We start from the raw sequence: 22,728 nt of genomic DNA, 5'->3' as shown, positions 1-22,728 counted from the left end.
TTCTTGTGGCGTGGTAGAATCGGCACGTGGAAATAGGCATCCTGAAGATCGATTGTCGACATGAAATCGCCTCGAGAAAAGAACTGAAGAATGTCCTTCAGCGTGAGCATGCGGAATGACTGGTCTTTTAGAAACTTGTTGAGGGACCTCAGGTCGAGGATAGGGCGCCACTCCCCAGACTTCTTTAATACGAGGAAAAAACAGGAATAGAAGCCCAGCCCCTTCTGAGATTTTGGAACCACTTCGATGGCCCCTTTCTTGAGCGTAATGTCGATCTGATGGAAAAGCTCCTTGAGATGAGCGGGGGGGGGGGGGGGGGGGGGAGGGCCGGTTGGGGGGGGTGTTTCGAGGGAATTTGACGAATTCTAGGGCATGGCCCTTTAAAACAATATCCAACACCCAACGGTCCGAAGTTATCAATGACCACTTTGAAAAGAAGTTTGAGATTCGTCCTCCAACTCGGAACGGGGGGGCCTTAAAGGGAGGGGGTGGAAACAAATAGAGTCATTGTTTTTTGGAGGAGTACCCCCTATAGTTGGACTTTCCTCTGTAGGATTTGCTAGTCTGTTGTCTATAAGACTGTGGGTTCTGGGAGGAAAAACGTTGGTGTCCTTGGTTGTAAGAGCGGTATTTTGTGGAACCGCCACGAAAGGAGGAGGTGGTGCTGCGTCCGCGAGCACCCCGAAAAGGCTGCCTCCTAAACTGCAGCGTGCCAAGGGAACGAGCTGTCTCTGTGTCCTTCTTTATCGTTTGAAGCGCCTCATCTACGTGCTGTCCAAACAGCGACTCCCCATCAAAGGGCATATCGAGGATCTTTGCCTGGACTTCCTGACGAAAAGAAGTAGAACGAAGCCAACCTTGCCTCCATAAGACAGCTGCCCCAGCTAACTGGCAAAAACCAGTTGATGCGATATCTACAGAGCAATCAATAATCTCTGAAGATGCTCTTTCTCCTTCCTGTAGAATTTTGAGAGCGTCCGCTCTAGAGGGTTCTGGGATGAGCTTAATGAAGGCCTCCATGTCCGACCACATTTGGCGATCGTAACGACCCAAGATGGCCAAGGAATTCGCTGCCCTGACTGTTGTGGAGGCCATGGTCGAAAATTTCTTCCCAATGGCGTCCAGGCGACGCCCATCACGGTCAGGTGGAGAGGAAAGTGGAGACGAGGGATTCTTCGAGCGACGTTGTGCCGCCTGGGTGATGACTGAATCCGGCTTAGGCTGGGATACCAAGCAAGCAGGAGAAGAGTCTGGAGCTTTATACTTTTTCTCCAACCGCGGGAGAACTGCCGGAATTTCAATTCGGTGTCTTCATCAGTTTAATCCCCTCATTCCAAATGAAGTCAATTATGGGCACGGTCCGAACATGTTTCTGTGGCTGAGATTTAAAATCATACAGAAAACAATCCTCTTCCCTCATGATCATGGGGAGATGAAATCGCTGTGCCGCCCTTTCCATCAACTGATGGAAACTTGTAATGTCAACAGGTGGAGAGTTCACTGGCGACTTCGGAGGCGAAGATGGCAAATTGATTTGATAATCGTCCCAGTCGGCCATAGTGTCATCGCCATTACCCTGGAGTTCTCCATCTTACGTATCTGGAAGAACGTCAGCGTCACCCTCTGCAGGGGGTACTAGTAAAGGGGCGGATGGCGTTGGCTCCGCCGGCGCTGGAGAAGGAATCGGAAAGTTCAGTGGTGCGTCACGTGGAGAGCTGTGAGAAGAAGGTGGAAAACGGCGATTGTAATCCTCTAACATAAATTGAAGATTAGAGATGAGGGATAAAGGCAGCTGTGCCATTGGAACCTGCGCAGGAGGGTCCTGCTCGTCCTCTTGATAAAAATGATCCTCCTGATCCTCATCCTCGAAATCTTGACATTTTATGAAAAGTTCTGAGGGACTGCGAGCAGCCCGGCTGTTGCGGTGGTTGAGGGGCCGGAGGCATCGCAATGGATTCCAAAACAGCGTGACGACGCTGAAGTAGGGAATCGTCGACAGGAGCAGACGTTGGCGTAGAAAACGGCACCAGTGGAAGACATGCAAACTTTGTGGAGGATGAAAGGCTTGCCATCACCGTCGACGAAGCCACCGCCGACGAGGCCACCGCCGACTAAGCCACCGCCGACTAAGCCACCGCCGACTAAGCCACCGCCGACTAAGCCACCGCCGACGAGGCCACCGCCGACGAGGCCACCGCCGACGAGGCCACCGTCGACGAAGCCACCGTCGACGAAGCCACCGTCGACGAAGCCACCGTCGATGAAGCCACCGTCGATGAAGCCACCGTCGATGAAGCCACCGTCGACGACAACTATTTCTTCTTCCTGGTCGTCGACGAAAATTTGGATGTCGACGGGATAACCAGCTTCTTCATCGTCGACGAGGATATTGGAATCGTCGACGAGACAGCCTTTAATGAAACACAAACCACTGTCGACGGAGATATCGTCGACGAAGCCGCCGTCGACGACATAGGGTATCTGCTGGAAACCGTCATCACCGTCATCGACGAGGTTGTAGAAGCAGCAGATTTCGTCGACGGTCTAGCACGTTTTTGAGTGGAAACATGCGCTGAAGAAGCCACAGACGCCGGAGAGTGAGATCTCGGGGGTGTTGGCGTAGTAGCAGTATGTACTAGCGCCTTAGAAACTCCCAAAAGGTGAAGCTTTCTCTTTTTTAGAAAAGGAGAGGGCAAATCCTGTACACTATTACGCTTGGAAGAGACTCCAGTGCGGGCAGAAATCAAACTTTCGACATCAGAGAGAGGATTATCTGCGTCCTTCAACTTCTGAAGCCACAGAAGGAGGCGACCCTCTCTAACCTTGAGAGTCTTCTGTGAAAAAGTTCTGCAGATTTTACAGTTGCCCACCTTATGGTCAGGGTAAAGGCAGTAGATACATTTTTCGTGAGGGTCCTCAGAAAAAAGTCTCAACTTCCCACAAGAAGCATAAGGACGGAAAAGAGACTTCTTACTTGAAGACATGAGGATAAGTTGAAGAAATCCAAACCAGAGAAGAAAACTGAGCAGAGCTCAGGGAGACTCCCTTCACACAACATGCGGTAGAAAATCTGAGGGCCTGAGCCTCTGAGGAGAAGGTTCTAGAGGGTGCTTGCGCCTGATTGGTTGGAGTTTGGACTATAAAAACGACATGGATATGTCAGTAAAGTGATTCCTTTTTCAATGCTTTCCTATGTGTCAATGTTATCCTATGGCAATTTTGACTTGATATGTTATTTTAAACTATATAAAGTTTATTTATATATGTATTTTATTCTTATATAGTTTATGTATGCATCTATATACATGAGACTTATTGCTTTTTATGTACCGTGGGACTCCCACTTCGACGACGGGGAATATTCAAGCATGTGAATCTATGAAAGACTCCCCAATACTGGAGAACATATATTTCCAAAATTCTATGCATATGTTGGCACAAGAGCAGTTACATATTGATAGGCCTAACATATAACCCCCTTAGTACATGTAATAACAATTAGATACAAATATTCAAGTGAATCGTAGGCACAGGTATTATTAACGACAGGGGTCGAGGTAAGTGTCCAAAGAGTTCTACATCGACCTGGATGAAGGTTTTCACTGAGAATTTCGTAAGGCAATGATATCTGCCCCTCTGAGATGAGTGATCCAGTTTATCCAGGCTCTATAAGACGTCTTACTCGTGCCCTTCCAGTTGGCAAGGACCATCTTCACCACACTTGTTAGCAAAAGGTCAAGCAGAGCTTTATCAGAGTCAGTTCTTAAATCCACGTTCAAGAAGGCCATAGGTAAGGTGAGAATTCTTTGACCAAAGTGCAGTTAAACATACCAGTTAAAAAGGCAAAAAAAAAATTCCCAAAACGACTTTACTAGAGGGCACTGGAAAATAAGATGGGCTAAATCCCCCTTTCTTGATTACAATTCCAACATGCTGCGTCCTTACGGAGACCTAATGAGAATAATCGGGCAAGAGTCCAAAATGCTTTGTGAAATAGCCAGTATTTGGTTTGGGAGAGGACCGAGGAGATCTTATTGCAGGAGACAGAACTCCATAGTGTGGGCCAGATCTGATCGTTTGGTAGAACCGAAGATTGCTGCCCCCAAAAGGCGATAGTCTTGCTATTAAGTTTAGAGGTCTTCGGACAAGGAAGTTTATAAATCTGGTAGACCTGGTGGCCCAGTTTGTTAATGTTTGTCACAAACAGTGAGATTGAAGGTTGGACAGTGGATAATTTGGCCTTTGAAAGGGCTGTTCTGATTTTCAAGAAGTTGTAGAATTCAGCTAAGCTGTATTTTGATTGGAGGCCTGAGAATGTAACTGGGTATGAGTCATTTTCTAGTTGAGAAGGAAAAAGGATACCTTCTTTGATCCATGTGTCTGGGGATAAGCTTTTGCCTTTATATAATATTTTGCTATTGAACTAAAGTGATTCCATTTTAGAGCCTTTAATACTATTCACCAGATTTTTATCAACCCTAAGAAGAGCAATTTTTGTATTTTTAAAAATGGACTTGGAGGTATGTGTTGTAAGGAGTGCAAAAAGGCTTAAGTTATTGAGGATAGCCCTCTCCACCTCTAGCCACACTGGGGTGTAGTCGGAAGGTGGAGAGATCCAATATGACCCTTGCTTTGCAAGGAAAGCCAGCTGGTGTATTCTGAAATCAGCTAGATTTACACTGCCTAGAGTTTTGTCCAGTCTTAATTTTTTGATACTGATCCGTGCTTTCTTTCAGCGCAAAAGGAATTTGGTGATAAGGATGTCTAGTTTGTGGTGAAAATCATCTGTAAGGAGAAGTGGGAGCATACTGATGAGATAATTAACCATCGGGGTTATCATCATTTCTTTAGTTTCGATTCTGTCCCACCACGTGATAAATTTTGGCGACCAAGAAGCTTATGTATTTTCCCCAAAATTATTTTCTCATTCTGGTGTAGAGTTTCCATTAAGTTGCTACCAAATTTGATACCTAAATATTTGATATAGTCTGTTTGCCATGTTAGCCCCTATTCTCGTAAGATATCCCTCGTACAGTGGACATTTAATGGTTTAAGTTCAGATTTATCTCTGTTAAGTTTATAACCTGAGAAGCCGGAATATTCCGAGATTGTGTCTATCAAAGTTGCAATTGATGTTTCCGGTTGTTCTGTTATTATTAATATGTCATCTGCATAGGCAGCTAATTTTACTTGAACGCCATTGATAACCACCTCCTTAATGCTCAAATTTAGTTTGATGTCCTGGATGAGGGGTTCCAATGCCAGTAAGAATAAGGATGGAGATAGTGGGCACCCCTGTCTAGTACCTTGTTGTAATGGGAAGGGTTCAGAGAGTGGTCCATAAAACTAAAAAACAGAATTAGGAATCCTAATACACCAAATCAATATCGGAGGATGCCCTCACAGAAATATAAAGAGCCAGAGGAAAAGAAAAATGTAAATTTTATGAGTGTACATGCTCCTCAGTGAGCATTCTATCCCATCTGCACAAACTCTTTGACCAGCATTCAAGACCTACACAAGAGGATTTTTTATAAAGGGATAAGCAGTACACAAACAGAAGGCAACACATACGCAAAGATAGGTTGAAATCAAATATGATAGATAACATTCAAACTCAGGCTTTCCCCTTGCCCTACAACCTCGCAGTCATTAATTAATGCCAAAGTCAGTCACAACTGCTTTTCTAATTCACAGCCTGAAAAGGTATTGTCAAGGACTATATTCAAGCAATATGAATAGGGTGAAAACGCTTTTAGATTGCTAGTATTCTAATTAAAACAAAAGGTGTCTGCCCAGTCCATTCCAGTTATTGACTCGTCATCTGGATCATTACTTATTTACCAAGAGCAAATCAGTGCATAGTTTTCCACCTTCTACATGCAGGTATACAGTGTTGACTCCACCGGAGGAAACATTGAAGAAGAAGCAGCTTTTTTCTGATCCTTACATCATACCCGAATGACACTGAAACAGCTTGTGACTTAGAGGATAGTATTATGTAAGAGGACATTCTAGACACTATAAAACATGTCTGGGGGCAAATCTCTGGTGAACACAGATTACCCACTGAATTCTACAAGATAAACATAAAAACTATGGTCCCCTTTATATGCAAAGTTTTTAAAGAGGAAGAAGACTTTAGAGGTCGCCATCAAGAATTTAACAGAGCCACTATTTCTTTACTTTGGAAACCGGACAAAGATCCTTACAAATGTCGTACCCATTATCCAATTCCCCTAATCATCATAGACATCAGAATTCTTGTGAAAGTACTTGCAAAAAAAAATGATGAAGCGTATTTCATTGCTTGTTCTTCATGGGCTTAGTGGCAAGGAGGTCCCCTAGTCACCACATTCAAACTGTATTCCATATGATGTGGTAGGTACAACATGGCTAAGACAACTTTTAACTAGACCACGAAGAATTATTTGATAGAGAGGAGTCACTGTATTTATTTCGTACATTGCAAAGTTTAGGCTTTAAAGAGAAATTTGTGCACAAAATTCAGTAACTTTATCAGGTACCTGTGGTGAATGTCATTGTCAACATCTTTAAATCATAGTCTTTTTTTAATTAGAAGAAGCACTCGTCCACATTGCCCTTTATCATTTTCATTATTTTCACTGGTGCTAGAACCACTGGCGGCAATAACCCATCAATCTAAAGAGATCGTAGAAATCCATTCTGCATTAGGAAATCATAAACTACTTGTTCATCCTGCTATATTCTTGTTAATTTCTATACATGAAGCATCTATCCCAGGGTATGAAATATAGATTTGGTTGGTTTTCCGGGTTAAAAATTAGCGAGCCCTTCCTCTCAACAATTATACCTTGGCTTCTACAATAGCAGGGCATTCCTTTTTTATGGTTGCCAGACACAGTAAAATATCTGGGAATCCATATTTGTAGCAACTTCAGAGCCATTGTCCTAAAAAAACGCTATTCATGTGATAGACAAAACCACCAATGATTTCTTGAAAGTGGAAACTCCAACTTGCCCTTTGGGTCAGTGTATACACCATAAAAATGGTGGTGGCACCATTATTTAATAACTTTTTTTATCATGCTTCCCTTAACCTTTTCCAGAATATATAATTTGACAAGTGGATCAATTAAGTACTATACATGGGGGTCACACTAGTCACCCCTAACTATAACAAAACTTCAGGTAGAGTCAACTTCTGGCAGACTCAGACTCAACCATATCGACTTCTACTACAAAGTTCACCAAATGGTACATCTTGCATATTTCTTTTCTACAGACCTTGAGACTCTGGATTGGTTAATCATAGAAAAGCATTTGAAAGGTAAAAGATGAGGTAATGTGGTATATTCAGCTGCATCATCATCTCTGGATCCACAGAACAATTTGCTTAAAGAAACTGAGCTTTTGTTGGCTAATGCTCAATGGTCTCCTGAATAGACAAGCACTGATCTGGAACAATGCTACACTCCTTATCGGAGGTCAACTTTTATTTTAGAAATAATGGTTGGACAAAGGAACAAATCATATTGATCAACTACTGGGTGTCAATGATATAAATAATTTTAATCACTGTAAACACAATTACAGATCGAAAATGCAAAAATATGAAATACACATAAATCAAGGACTCTGCTTTAAACTGAATTTGTCTTCAGCATCATTACCTAAATCTTCCAAACAAATTTAAAGGATGGAGGTCTTTCAAATGAGCTATTTCTGGATTGCAGGCCACATTAATAGAATAAACCCACTCAAAACACTTGCAGAGCACACTGAAAGACAGCTGGCAAAGTACTCTAGTCATTGACTATACCAATGATAATTGGTCTTCTCTTCTATCTCCACATGACTGTGGATTGTGAGAAGCTAGGCTAAAGTTTAGCTTTTTTTTTTAAATATTGCATGGATGGCCTTAGATGCTGCAGAAACTGAGCATAGGAGCATGACTCCTCGGACCGTTGCTGCCGTGGAGTAGCAGCAGGAGATATGCCTAATCTACTATGGCCTTACCCTTCCTTGAGTGCTTTATGGCAAAAAGTTGCAGGTATAATGAATGCCATTAGTTTATTAGCCTTATACTCCACTCCAAAACTTGTTTTGTTACATGATACCTCTGATATTCCTGGTTTGACTTGCCACCTTAAGCAATGGATAGATGCAGCTGTTGATGTGGCAAAAATGTGTATTTTAGAGTTTTGGGAGTAATCTTCTTCCCCAACACGCAAGAATAGACTACAAGGTCTGTTAACGATATCACTGCTCAAACACATTGTCTACAGATTATTAGACCAATAACATATTTATGATGCAATTACCAATCTGGCAGGAATGGCATATTTCTTTTTGTACCCGTGTTTTATGGTTCTTGATATTGAGTGATTTTTACTTGTTGTTCTGCCTTGAGAATTGAAATACAAAATGAAAGCATTGGCTGTCACTAAATAAGGTGACAACATGTGGGATATAGAAAAATATCAGATCTGCAAAAGCCGGAGAACTGATTCTTGCGGTGTTTATTACGTCTTGGCCCGGGTTCACCAATGGAGGCACTAAGGGCTAAGTTGGACCTACAAAGCATTGACTCTGTGATTTCTCTAAAACCTGTTCTGTACTGGGTACGGCGATGGAAAATTGCTTCATTGGAAGCTAACTTAAAATCATTCCTCGACGTTTGGACCAGGAGAGATTATCTAAAATGACATTGATTGAAACAGATTCCTCAAACTTCGAAAGAAATAGGATGCAATTATTTTTGGGAGAACCCAACATCTTGCTATTCAACAATAAAAATGCATTATTGGGAGTCAACCCTGACAAAAAGCTTTCAATCAGTGGGAGTCTGCTAAAGCAGTGCCTAAGTAGTAACGAACAAGTTACTGACCTTCGGTAACGCTTTTTCTGGTGGATACAGTATCTGCCTGTGGATTCCTCACCTTGTGAATATCCCTGCGCCAGCAACATTCGGAAACTTTTGTAGCAGTCCACGCCGATGAGGTCGAAGACGATGTCAGAGGAACGGCACCGCTCGCGACTCCGCTGACGTCACCGGCTCCATAAGAAGACCTCGTCGGCGTGATGACGTCAGTTCCGCCCCTTTTTTCCGTGCCTTCGAGGCACACGGACGGACTGACAGCAATATATACACAGTACAAAATATGCAGATCAACACACATAGTGTGGAGAATGAATAGAAAGGCCAAAGAAAGACACAATGCCTTTGACAGTAACATATACATTTTGAAATACCATCATCAGAATAGTAGACTAAAACATTATTAACAGAACCTTAGGTATAGAAGGATGGACAACGGGGAGGCGGGTGGGTCAGTGAGGAATCCACAGGCAGATACTGTATCCACCAGAAAAAGCGTTACCAAGGTAAGTAACTTGTTCTTCTGATGGATACATCTGCCAGTGGATTCCTCACCTTGTGAAAAGATTCCACAGCAGTCCCCACTCCCGGAGGAGGGTGTCCACCCTTCTACACCAGAAAGTACTGAAGGACGGATCGCGCAAAATGTCCGTCCCTCCTCACCTCGGTGTCTAAGCAATAATGTTTTACGAAGGTGTGGAGGGAGGCCCAAGTTGCCGCCCTACAAATGTCCTCCACAGGAACACCCCTAGACAAAGCAGACGTGGAAGACTTTGCTCTAGTGGAATGAGCTCTCAAACACTCCAGAGGTTCCTTACCAGCCAGGGAGTAGCAAATCTTGCTGCACAAGACAATCCACCTGGAAAGGGTGCGCTTGTGCACCGCTCGACCTTTCCTTCAGCCAGCAAAGCTCACGAAGAGCTGGTCATCAACCCTGAAGTCTTTAGTCCTGTCCAGGTAGAAGCTCACCGCCCTCTTAGGGTCCAAGCGGTGAAGCCGCTCCTCCTCCTTGGAAGGGTGAGGGGGAGGATAGAAGGAAGGAAGGGTAATGGACTGCCCCAGATGGAAGGGAGTTACCACCTTAGGCAAAAACGCAGCCCTGGTCCTGAGTACCATTCGTTCAGCATGAACAGTCAAGAATGGGGGTTTTGAACTTAGAGCTTGAAGCTCACTTACCCTCTTTGCCGAGGTGATTGCAATGAGGAATACTGTCTTAAAGGACAACAGCCTCAAGGGACATTTGTGTAAGGGCTCGAAGGGAGAACCCATAAGATAAGTTAATACAAGGTTTAAGTCCCATTGAGGCATAATAAAGGGAGTTGGAGGAAACTTGTTTGTAAGGCCCTTTATAAAACGAAGAACAATAGGTGATTTGAATAATGACGGCTGATCCGGCAAACAAAGGAAAGCCGACAAAGCCGATAAATATCCTTTCACAGTAGCCACAGCAAAGCCTTGCTGAGCCAGAGAAAGGGCAAACTGTAGAATGTTAGATAGACGAGCCTTCAAGGGATCAATGGACCTCTCTCCGCACCAAAGCACAAATTTAGACCACCTATATGAATATATAGATTTGGTGGAGTGTCGCCTGGCCGATAAAATAACATCCACCACATCTGGCGGGAGAGAGAAAGAATTCAGGTTGCCCCGTTCAATCTCCAGGCATGAAGGTGTAAGCTCTGGAGGTGGGGGTGTAGAACCTGCCCCTCCGATTGCGAGAGGAGGTCTGCCCTCAGAGGGAGATGGAGCGGAGGGCACGAGGAGAGGTGGAGAAGATCTGTATACCACACCCTTCTTGGCCAATCCGGGGCGACCAAAATAACTTGGGCCCGGTCTTGGCGAATATTCCTCAGAACTCGAGGAATCAAAGGTATGGGAGGAAACGCGTAAAGGAGTCGTGCGCCCCAACTCAACTGAAACGCGTCCCCCAACGCTCCCTGCATCGGATACTGGAGACTGCAGAATGACGGGCAGTGAGCATTTTCGTGAGTGGCGAACAGGTCCACCCGAGGAATTCCCCACATCCGAAAGACGTGACAAACTACCTCTGGATGAAGCCTCCACTCGTGGTCGGCGGAGAACTGCCGACTGAGACTGTCCGCACGTACGTTCAGAACCCCGGCCAGATGATTTGCCATCAGACAAATCTGATGGTCCTGAGCCCAGGACCATAGACGCAGGGCCTCTCTGCAGAGACAAAGAGACCCCACTCCTCCCTGTTTGTTTATATACCACATCGCGGTAGTGTTGTCCGTCAGGACTTGAACAGACTGACCGCGAAGGGAAGGGAGGAAGGCCTTGAGCGCCAAACGTATCGCCCGTAACTCCAGAAGGTTGATGTGAAGCAACCTTTCCTCTGGAGACCAAAGACCCTTGATCTCCAGATCCCCCAGATGAGCACCCAACCCTAAAGTGGATGCATCCGTTATCACCGAGGCCACCGATGGAGGTAGATGGAAGGACTTTCTTTGGGACAGATTGCCCTCCACGCTCCACCAAGATAGATCCGCTGCAGCGTCTCTGGAGATCCTCACAGACTCCCTGAGATCTCCTTTGTGCTGATACCATTGCTTGCGGAGGCACCACTGGAGCGCCCTCATGTGCCAGCGTGCATGGTTGACCAACAGGATGCAGGAGGCGAACAGACCGAGCAGGCGAAGGACCTTCAGAACTGGAACGACCGCTCCGTTGTAAAATAAAGGAATCATTTCCTGTATGTCGAGAATCCTTTGAGGAGGAGGGAATGCTCGACAAACAGTAGTGTCCAGTACCGCACCTATGAACAGGTTGCGCTTAGAGGGCACCAGGTGAGACTTGGGCACGTTTACCGAAAAACCCAATTTGTACAACAGCTGAGTTGAATCCTGCAGATGACGCAGCACCTTCTCCGGCGACTCCGCCTTGATCAGCCAGTCGTCCAAATAAGGGAAAACCGAGACCCCCTGACCTTCTGAGATGGGCTGCCACCACTGCCATCACCTTCGTGAAGACTCGAGGTGCCGAAGTAAGACCAAACGGAAGGACCGTAAACTGATAATGTTGCGACCCTACCGTAAACCGGAGATACTTCCTGTGCGACTTCAGGATGGGGATGTGAAAATACGCATCCTGCAAGTCGAGCGACACCATCCAGTCCTCCTGATTCAGCGCTTGAAGAACCTGCGCAAGGGTGAGCATCTTGAACTTCTCCTGTTTCAGGTAAAAGTTCAAGATTCTGAGGTCCCGTATCGGACGCAATTTGCCGTCCTTTTTGGGAATCAGGAAATACCGGGAGTAGCATCCCCGACCCCTCTCCTGCTCTGGAACCACCTCTATCGCACCTTTTTGGAACAGCTTCAGGACTTCCTCCTGTAGGAGAAGACGGTGGTCCTCCGAGCAAGCACCTTGACAAGGAGGGTAATTCGGAGGGAACTCCCGAAAGGGAAGGGCGTACCCATTTTCTACAAGATCCAGAACCCAGAGATCTGTAGTTACAGACTCCCAGTCTTGCAGAAAATGGGTAAGCCGGCCCCCCACAGGACCAGCATGATCCAGAATGGCGGATCTAGGGCTGCTTTGCGGTGGTGGGAGGGGCTGAGGAGGAGGAAGAGGAGGAGGAGAGCTGACGGCCACGTGAGCGACCCCTGATTCTTCCTCTGTAACCTTTAGACTAGGAACCTTGCTGCTGCTGCTGCTGCTGGGTCTGCCTATAGGTTCGAAAAGATGTCCTTCCGAACCCTCTATATCTTTTAAAAGACCTCCTCGACGGAGACTGCAGGCCCAGAGATTTAGCTGTCGCCTTACTGTCTTTGAATCGCTTCAGAGCACCATCTGCCTTCTTGCCAAACAGGCCAGATCCATCAAATGGCAGGTCCAATAGAGTCGATTGCACATCCTGTGAGAACTCTGAAGATCTTAACCAAGCACTCCTTCTGGTTGCGACAGAAGACCCCAAGATCCTTGCAACAGAATCTGCAGTGTCCAGCCCACTTTGGATCACCTGACGTGCTGCCGTCCTATCCTCCTCAGGCAGTTTTGGCGCCAGTTTCTTAGCCGAATCCATAAGTGCGTGCACATAGCGTCCCAAAAGACAAGTGGCGTTTGTTGATTTCAAGGCCATGCTGGCCGATGAAAATACTTTCTTTGCCGACTGGTCTAGCCTTTTAGCCTCTCTGTCCCCAGGAACCTGAGGAAAAGCCCCCTTAGACTTTCCCGAACAAGCTGCCTGAATTACCAGGCTCTCAGGTGAAGGATGTGACTTCAAAAATTCAGGGTCCCCTGGGGCTGCTCTATATATCCTAGCAATCGTCTTAGAGACCGCAGGAGCAGAAAAGGGCTTGCGCCACACCTCTAACACAGGTTCCACAATGGCCTCATTAAAGGGAAGCAAAGGCTCTGATACCGCCGTGGGAGAATGCAGTACCTCAGTTAAAATGTTCGACTTAAACTCCGTAGTTGGTAACTGGAGATCAAGCAGCTCCGCAGCCTTCCTGATAACCGAATGGTAGGGAGCAACGTCCTTCGAGGGTTCATCTGATGGTGGAGTAATCTCCCACTCAGGAGACAGATCCAACCCACTAGCTTCTTTAAGCTCTTCGAATACTTCATCAGACTCCACCAATTCCCCCTCTTCCGCTTCCTCCTGAAGGTACCTCTGCTCTTCAATAATCCTCTGAGACTCCCTTCTGGAACGAATCCAAATCATCTGCGGCGCCGTATTCGAATCCGATGGTGCCGGTGCCGGCGTCGAGCGTGGATCTGCCGGAGCCATCGGCGTCGAACGATGTCGAGCCGGAGCCGGCGAGGATGGAAGCGGCGTCGACGTCCTCGGAGCCGGAGGATTCCAAGACGGCGTAGTTGGAAAGAACGGTATGAAAGGGGCCTGTGGATATACTTGCGGCACCCCCAAGTTAAATGCCATTGGACCCATTGGACCCGCAGGTGCACCAGAGGTGTACATGGCTCGAGCAAACACCCCATACATCGCATTTAAGTAATGCGAGGGGTCCTGACCTGGTCCAGGGAAGGCAGGGTACTGGTCAGGCCTCACCGGACTCTGGCCAACCGGCGCCGACGGTGTAATCAGCGGCGTCGCAGGCTCACCCGGAGCTTGAAGATCTTCCGGGGCCGGAGACGTAGCCGGAGATGGAACCGGCGCCGGAGATGGAACCGGCGTCGGAGTCCAAGCTGGAACCGGTGAAGCCGGAGACAAGGAGACCACTGGAGATGAAAGACCAGCAGGCAAATCCGGCACAGGAGAAGGAGAAACAGAGTCCTTCCGACGCCGAGTAGGTGACTTCGGCGCCGAGCTCTTATCAGAATGGTGTCGAGACGAGTGCCTTCTCTTTTTCTTATATTTCTTGGCTCGAGAAGTATGTCCCGAAGTCGACTTCGACGCCGACCTGGACTTCGATCTAGACCTCGACCTCGTTCTCGATCTTCTTCTCCCTCTCTTCTCCTTCTTCATTTTTGCAATGAAGAGTTTTGCCTCCCGTTCTTTAAGAGCCTTCGTGCTCATCTTGCGGCGCTGGTACAGCCATCCAGGTCGTGGTCCGACGATAAACACCACACACAGTCCTCATGAGGATCTGTGATGGACATGTGCTTGCCACACTCCCGGCAAGGCTTAAATCCAGACTTTTTTGTCGACATCCTCGAAAGAGAACAGGAAAAATAACGAGAATACACAAAGTATCAACGATGCTAACAACAGCGATTCCCGAAATCCGTTGGTTCCGACGGCGCGGAAAAGAGGGAACTGACGTCATCACGCCGACGAGGTCTTCTTATGGAGCCGGTGACGTCAGCGGAGTCGCGAGCGGTGCCGTTCCTCTGTGACGTTGTCTTCGACCTCATCGGCGTGGAGTGCTACAAAAGTTTCCGGCGCAGGGATATTCACAAGGTGAGGAATCCACTGGCAGATGTATCCATCAGAAGTTGTCAGCACTTACGAAGCATACTTGGACTGCTTATAGGTCGAGATGAAAAGAAGTCTCTACATATAATTCAGACTAAGAATGCTACCAGTCAACAAATAGGGCCCAACAATTAGAACTACCCAGGCCTTTATAACTGTGAGATAGGAGGACAAGTGATCTTGAAGCATTTATGCTATTTTACACTAAGCCTTTGTCCGCAAGGAAGAAGTTTGTCTGTCCAATTTTTAACAAGAATTTTCAAAGCCAATAGGTCTTGTCTATGCAAGAAATATTGCCTTCAGCAATGTGTTTTAGCCATTATGTGCACCAGTGTGGCTGCTGATCAGTATGGCTTAAAGATAATGGTGCAGTGTGGGGTGGGGTAGACTGTAGTGCGGTATACTGGAGTGGAATGGAATGGGGTAGAGTGGAGTGGGCTAGTTTGCCATTGAGTGGAGTGGGGTTAGAGTAAGGTCAAATGGAGTGGGGTAGAATGAATTGGGGTAGACTGGAGTGAAGTTGTATGGGGTAGATTAGAGTGGGGTAGATAGAGGTAGAGTGGAGTGGGATATATTGGGGTAGATTGGAGTGGGGAAAATTGGGGAAGAGTGGATTTGGGTGGATGGCGGAAGAGTGGAGTGGGGTAGACTGGAGTGGAGTCGGTAGACTGGAGTGGAGTCGGGTAGACTGGAGTAGAGTGGGGAAGATTGGGTGGATTATAGGAGGGTAGAATAGAATGAAATGGGCTAGATTGGGTAGTTTGGAGTGGGGTAGATCGGGTATAGAGTGGAGTGGTATAGATTGGAGGAGTGGGGTAGATTGGAGTGATGTGGGGTAGATTGGGATGGAGTGGGGTAGATTGGGGTAGAGTAGAGTGGGGTAAAGTGGAGTGGCACAGATTGGAGTGGGGTAAATTGGAATGGGGAAGTGGCATAGACTGACTTGGTGTTGATTGGGGTATGGTGGAGTAGATTGGAGTGGGGTAGAGTGGAGTGGGCTATATTGAGATAGATTGGAGTGGAGTTGGGTAGATGTGGGTGGAGTGCAGTGGACTGGGGTAGATTAGAGTGCAGTGGGGTAGATGGGAGTGGAGAGGAGTATATAGGAGTGAAGAGAAGTAGATAGAAATGGAGTGAGATAGATTAGGGTGGGTGGGATAGAGTGGATTGGGGTAGAGTGAAGTGGGGATGACGAGTCGGGCGAATTGGGTGAATTGTGGAGGGGAGTGGTGTAGAATGGAGTGAGACAGGAATGAGGTGGTTTGGAATGGGGTAGATTGGGGTAGACTGGAGTTGAGAGGAGTAGATTGGAGGGGATCTGGATAGAGTAGTGTGGGGTAGATTGGCGGGGCATAGATTGGGTTAGAATGGGGCAGATTGAAGTATGGTTGTTTGGAGTGGTGTAGGGTAGATTGGAGTGGGATTGAGTAGGGTGCAGTGGGTTAGATTGGACTGGAGTGTGCTAGAGTGGAATGGCATGTGACAGGTCGGAGTGAAGTGGAGTGGAATAGATTGGGGTAGAGTGCACTGTGGTAGATTGGGTGGATTAGAGTGGGTGGATTAGACTAGGTAGATTGGAGTGGGGGAGATTGGAGTGGAGCTGGACAGATTAAAGTGGAGTTTAGATTGGAGTGGAGTAAGATAGATTGGGAAACAGTGGGGTAGATTGGAATGGAGTGGTGTGGGGTAGATTTGGGTGGAGTGGGGTAGATTGGGTGGATTAGTGTTGGGTATATTAGATTGTAGTGGGGTAGTCTGGAGTGGGGTAGCCTGAAGAGGGACGATTTGTGTGGGGTTGTTTGGCGTGGGATAGACTGGAGTAGAGTGAGGTAGATTGGAGTAAAGTGGGTTGTATTAAATTGAAGTGGGGTAGAGTGGATTGGGGTAGAATGAGGCAGAGTGGGGTAGATTGAGTGGAGTGAAGTAGATTAGAGTGGAGTGGATAGAGGTAATTAGGAGTGGAATAGATTAGGGTGAGGAAGATTGAGGAGGAGTAGATTGGAGTAGGGTAGATTGGGGTGGGGTAGATTGGTGTGGGGAGAAGTAGGGTAGATTGGAGTGGGATACATTTGAGAGGAGTGTAGTAGATTGGAGTGAGGTAGATTGGAGTGAAGTGGAGTGGGACAGATTTGAGTGGAGTGTGGTGGAGTGGAGTGGGGTTGATTGGGTGCATTGGAGTTTGGTAGATTGGAGAGGATTGGGGTAGATTGGAGTGGGGTTGATTATGGGAGATTGGAGTGGGGTAAATTGTGGTGGAGTGGTAAAGATTGGAGTAGATGGAGCGAGGTATGGTGGGGAAAATTGGGGTCCATTGAAGTGGAGTGGGATAGATTGGAGTGGATTGGGGTAAGTGGTGGGGATTGGAGGGGCTTGGAGTGACATGTTGTATCATGGAGTGAGTGGCTTAGATTGGAGTGGCGTGGCATGTCGTGTCAGAGTGGAGGGGCGTAGAGTGGAATAGCATGTCATAGAGTGGTGTGTTGTATAATGGAGTGACATAGCATAGAGTAGAAGTGCAAAGAGTGGATTGGAGTGGCATGGTGTGGAGTATGCATGGTGTGGTGGCACACTGCCTTTAGAGACAACACATTTTAAACTGAAATTACTATTATATTTGCACTGAAATACGGTTTTACTGCACACAAATGATAATGTGTGCATAAGTCATCACCTAGTGTATTGATGTGTTTTGATTGTATTCAAATATTTGTTTCCACCACACTTCAGAATTACAAAACAATAATGTGCTTCATTTGTACTTTGTATTTGTGGGCTACAAAACACATCTCCTACACCCTCTCCTCTTAAATGAATATTCAGCAGGATTGTCATGTAAATTCTCTCACTTACAAGTCAGAGAAAGAAATGTAAACACCAAGCTACCTTGGAAGAGAGAACTTGACATTTCCTCTCGGTCTTTAAATGCACATCAATAGTGACAAGACAAAAACAAGAGTATTTTTGTGAAAGGATACAGTAAACAAGGTTTGTGCAAAGGGAGGGATGAACTCAAGCTAGACAGCCTAAAACAAATCAATTCAGCAAATAGAAAGCCTTGAATATGTGAGTTACAAACCACAAAGCCAATGGTAGGCACTGGGCGGAATGTATTCCTAGGCCAGCTTTCTGAATGACCCCAAGATGTCTTTAACAAACAAGACATCTTTGCTGTCTGAAAGACTTCGACCTGAAAAGCACAACATAAGACTAAGCAGTAATGCCATGTCGTTTGTTACCGGACTGATTCTGATGCTGTCTTTATGCCTCTAGCCTCCGACATGGTCTTGGCTTGAAACAAAACTAGACATGACCTTCGTTATTTGTTATATTTTTCCGGATGTTTGGATGAACTATTCTTGAGCGAATACTGCATTTTAGTGTATTTAACTGTGTAAATGAATCAATTTTGAGAGATGAATTGTATTTTAATGTATTTAATTGATTGTTTTATACCGATTCGTTTTAATTGTATAGCTTCTTAGCTTAATCAATAAAGTATGTATGTACGTAAATAATCACAGCATCCAATAAATAATCACAGCATCAAATTCTGTATATGACTGATGTGTTGGGATTCATATTTGAGCTGGTGATGCAGATAAAGTGTTGTAACAAAAACGAATTAGAATATTCTGTAACTTGGCTCATCATCCCCAACCAAGAGAAATTAGGTCAATCCATTTCAAGATCTGGAATTCAAATGAGAAGCCTGCAGAGTTTGGCATTTTCACTTCAAAATAGGGACACAAAGGGTACCAATAAAACGGTTGCTTATAAAGAAGAAACGCCACTTTCATTTGTATATGAGCACGCAATATATAATTTCTGAAAATAATTACTTATTTCATAAACCTCAAAACTGTGATACTTTTACACAAGGACTTACATTTTTTCTTAAGTAAAAAAGCATATTTTAATGTTGATTTAGGTTTTGATAAATAGCGCTAAGTAAAATTAAAGTGACTTTTCTTGTAATATCCAAGTGGAATTTGGTATTTTGGCACATACATTGACCTTGTGTGCCCCCTCTTGAAGAAGAATGAAATCGGCAGTAATTGTTCATAAAAACCTTAGTAAACTGAAAAAGCCATAAGCAGAGAATCCTTTGTATGCCACAGGTCTTTCTGTCCTGGCCCTATAGCATTCAGAAGTATGAAGAAAGGAGTACATCTCCGATTTGCCTAGGCATAAAAAGAACCTGTAGAATTCATATTAAATTAAGTGTGTTTCTGGTGCACTCATAAATATGTGCATTCAAATAGGTGTATAAGAAATACCCAAACCATTTTACATTGCTGATATTAAGTGAAGTATACCTGATGTATCACAGGTATACGATTCCTTCGCCGAACCTTTCCGTGCTGCACTCTGTCTGTATACAATATGGGGTTTGTTGTGTTCTTCTTCATAGTGTTGTCCATCCTTTGATAGCAGCGGTTCAACAAAAAAGGCTGCATCTTGAGATCTAAATGTGCCTAGCTGAAATAAATGAAAAAAATATAAGAAACTAAAGGTTAAAATCCTGATTTAAATTCTCAAATTAAAAACAGGACATAATAGATTTCATAGTAAACATTTTCTACACCCACATTTTAAAGAGTTCACCTTGCAATTTGTCAGTGCAATAGTATCTTACACTTCCAGTGTCAATGGAGGATTGTGGCAAATAGCGATGCCTTACAATTTCAACTAACAATATCGTACTGCATTATATGAAGGGCCAAATTAGTAATAGTTAGGAACTGTGATTGAAAAATAAACGCGTTGATGCTCACATGGTAAGTCAATGAACAGGCCTACATTTTGTAATCACTAATTAACGGGAGGTAGAGGCCATAATACAGGAAGAAATACACCTGCCCTTATTATACATGCAACTGGATGTCGCACAGAGCAGATGCAGTGCCTCTATGAGAGGGAAGGAGCGTTGCCCCTCCACTTGAATGGGATGCCCTTAAGGTAGTAGTGCGGGGTCACTGTATGGGCGCACAGGCGGGCATTAGAGTACAGCTGAAAAACAAACTCACCACTTTAGAGGAAGCTGGCGGCCGAGGAGCAGGTTGCACTAGAGGGACCCCAGGGCCAGCTTGATAGCTATAGAGAGGAACATGCCAGGTTGCTAGAACGGTTACGATGTCTCAATTATGCCACACATTCGGCGCGAACACACCATATGGGGGACAAGGCTGGGAAATTACTCACATGGCTTAAACGCCAAGATGAGACACAATCTCCTGTCACGTCTGTACGTACGGCGGATGGGGGCTTAGTTTACACGCAGCGGGACATACATGATACGTTTGTGGCTCATTATCAGGGACTGTACATATCTCGCACGCAGGGCACGACCCAGGAGTTACAGATTTATTTAGACAGGATAGATCTACCGAAACCCACACGCACAGCAGGAGGAATTAAATGGTCCTCTTCTTGCAGAGGAAATACAGGACAGCATATTCTCATTGGCAAACGGGAGTCGCCAGGACCGGATGGCCTGCCGACTGAATTCTACAAAGCTTATGCACATATACTAGTACCACAACTGCTGCAGGTGTAGGAGACGGCATTGGAGGAATCCACACTTACTGATACGCAAAATGAGGCCCTGCTAGTGTCCCTCCACAAGCCCGACAAAAACCCCAATCACTAGGATCCTATCGTCAACTAGCACTTCTTAACACTGATTATAAAATTTTCGTGTCCCTACTCGCTAAGCATCTCTCGCCTTTAGTGAAAACATTGGTGCACCGAGATCAGAACGGCTTTGTACCCACTAGGAATACCTCACTCAACCTTCGCAGATTTTTTAGAATACAACAGTACGAGATACATAGATGGCCCTGTTCCGGATGCCTGGTGTTGGACCTGGAGAAGGTCTTTGATTCTTTGGAGTGGCCCTATCAGGCGGCAGTGCTGCACAAATATGAGCTGGGTGATCTTTCTTTCAATATGGTCCAATTGTTGTATCAGCGCCCTACTGTCAGCGTCCGCACTGGCAGGCTTGTGTCTGATCCCATTAGAGTGAGGAGAGGAATACGCCAGGGATGCCCGCTGTCCCCGCTACTTTTCTCTCTAGCCATGGAGCCAGTGGCAATGCTACTCCGCAGAGGTGGTGAGGAGTGGGGCATACAGCTGGGGGATGGGACGTATGCCATGTCTTTGTATGCTGACGACTTATTGTTATATGTACGTGATGTCACTGACATACCCGCATCCATAGCAGATGTGCTGAGGGTGTTTGAAGAAATGTCGGGCCTCCGGGTCAATTGGGCCAAGTCCGGAGTATACCCCTTTAACGCGGCCACTACAGAAACTGACGTGCTCATTAATGGTTCGAGGCTCCCATGGTACCCCACCACCTTTCGCTATCTGGGACTCCACATATATCGGACTACAGATGATTTATTGGAGGGCAATTTAACAAGGGCGATTTAGGCGGTAAGGGCCAAGTGCACTTCTGGAAGTCACTCCCATTAAATGTCATGAGTCGCGTTACCCTGCTAAAAATGATTGTCCTTCCCAAACTATTATATTATTTCTCAAACCTCTCGGTTTATGTCCCAACTAAAATTTTCCGTGAACTGGAGCGTATGTCCCGAGACCTCCTATGGAACAAAGGCAGACCCAGAGTCGCGTTGTGGAAACTATATGCTCCCACCTCTCAGGGAGGACTAGATGTTCCCAATCTGGAACTGTACTACATGGCAGCTCAACTGCAGTGGGTAACAAAGTGGCTCAGTGGCACTAATCTGAAAGACACGGCGACCCTGCAGCAACCGTGGACTCACACTCAAATACATCACTTATTCCATCCAGCTGCCAGGTCCCCAAGTCCACCCTAACTGCATCTGGGTCTAGCTTATAGAGGTTACAAGAGGAGCTTATACCTTACCCGTGCGACACTCCCGTACGCCCCGATATTGCCGCTCTTGGAGACCCCTAGAGGGGAAACGGGCACTTCCGAAATCACTCTCAAGCATTGGCACACAGGGGGTATAGACACTGTGGGTGACTTTTACAGAGATGGCACACTCTTAACATTTGAGGTATTGGCGGAGGACACTGACTTGCCTGCTGGACAATTCCTCCTACATATCTCTCTCATAAGAGCCCTTTCGGCCCTTCTAGGAGATTTAACGTCCGAGCCACCGACTCACTACAATATCTACACGTAATAGTGGCGGGTTCACACATAGTACACTGGCTGGTGACGGCCTTACTCACGCACACGCTGAAACCAATGTTGCCACTCTGCACCCGCTGGGAAGCTGACAGGGGCCGACCCTGGACAGACAAGGAATGGGCCACCATCTTAGCTGGTGCTACCTGTATAGCAAGAAGCTCTAAATTCAAGTTAATACAAACATACATAATACAAAGGGAGTAGCTCTCTCCTGACAAAATAAACAGATATTTCAATATTGCCACATCTGAATGTCCACGGCAAATCTGCTCCACATGGTATGGTCCTGCACCTCCCTCCAAATTTACTTGCGAGAAATTGCTCCAGCATTGGCGCTCTGTACCGACACATCCTTGCTGCCCACATGGGAACTCTGAATTTTAGGGGTCTATGTCAGGTCCAAGAAGAATAGAGTTACATCACGATTCAGAGACTTAGGACTAATAGTTGCCAAGCGCTTAATTACAAAACGGCGGAAGCAGGCAGACCCCCCAGAGACGATCAGCTGGACAAGATCACTTAAGATATGGGCACAGGCAGAGAGTACAGCACTGCACAGGGAAGAAACGGCGGGGCTCCGCAAATATCCCATAACGCGGCAATGGGACACCATACTTACAGCCTTCAGCAATGAAGTAAACGGGGAGGGCGATGACACCCAACTAGCTGTTACATAAAGCACATGCCGAAGGTCCCAGGAGGCGGGGGGCAGGATGATGGCAGCAGACAACCGCACCCCATTAGATGTCACATCGTAGAGAGGGCCTGATGTAGCAGAGCCCCTGC

General features: G+C 46.1%; 1 protein-coding gene across 1 annotated transcript in view; it reads right to left on the bottom strand.

The window, feature by feature from the left end:
- The window catches only part of ADAMTS9 (ADAM metallopeptidase with thrombospondin type 1 motif 9), an 876,266-nt gene that overhangs the window by 707,724 nt on the left and 145,814 nt on the right, over positions 1-22,728 (bottom strand). The window contains exon 3 of the mRNA XM_085624697.1: positions 19,076-19,238. Within this exon, the coding sequence (XP_085480823.1) occupies positions 19,076-19,238 (163 nt within the window). The remainder of the gene's footprint in view (positions 1-19,075; positions 19,239-22,728) is intronic.

The sequence above is a fragment of the Triturus cristatus genome, chromosome 9, assembly GCF_964204655.1.
Source record: "Triturus cristatus chromosome 9, aTriCri1.1, whole genome shotgun sequence".
NCBI lineage: Eukaryota > Metazoa > Chordata > Amphibia > Caudata > Salamandridae > Triturus > Triturus cristatus.
Note: the sequence above shows the minus strand (reverse complement) of the source record. Positions and strands in the feature narration are given on the sequence as shown.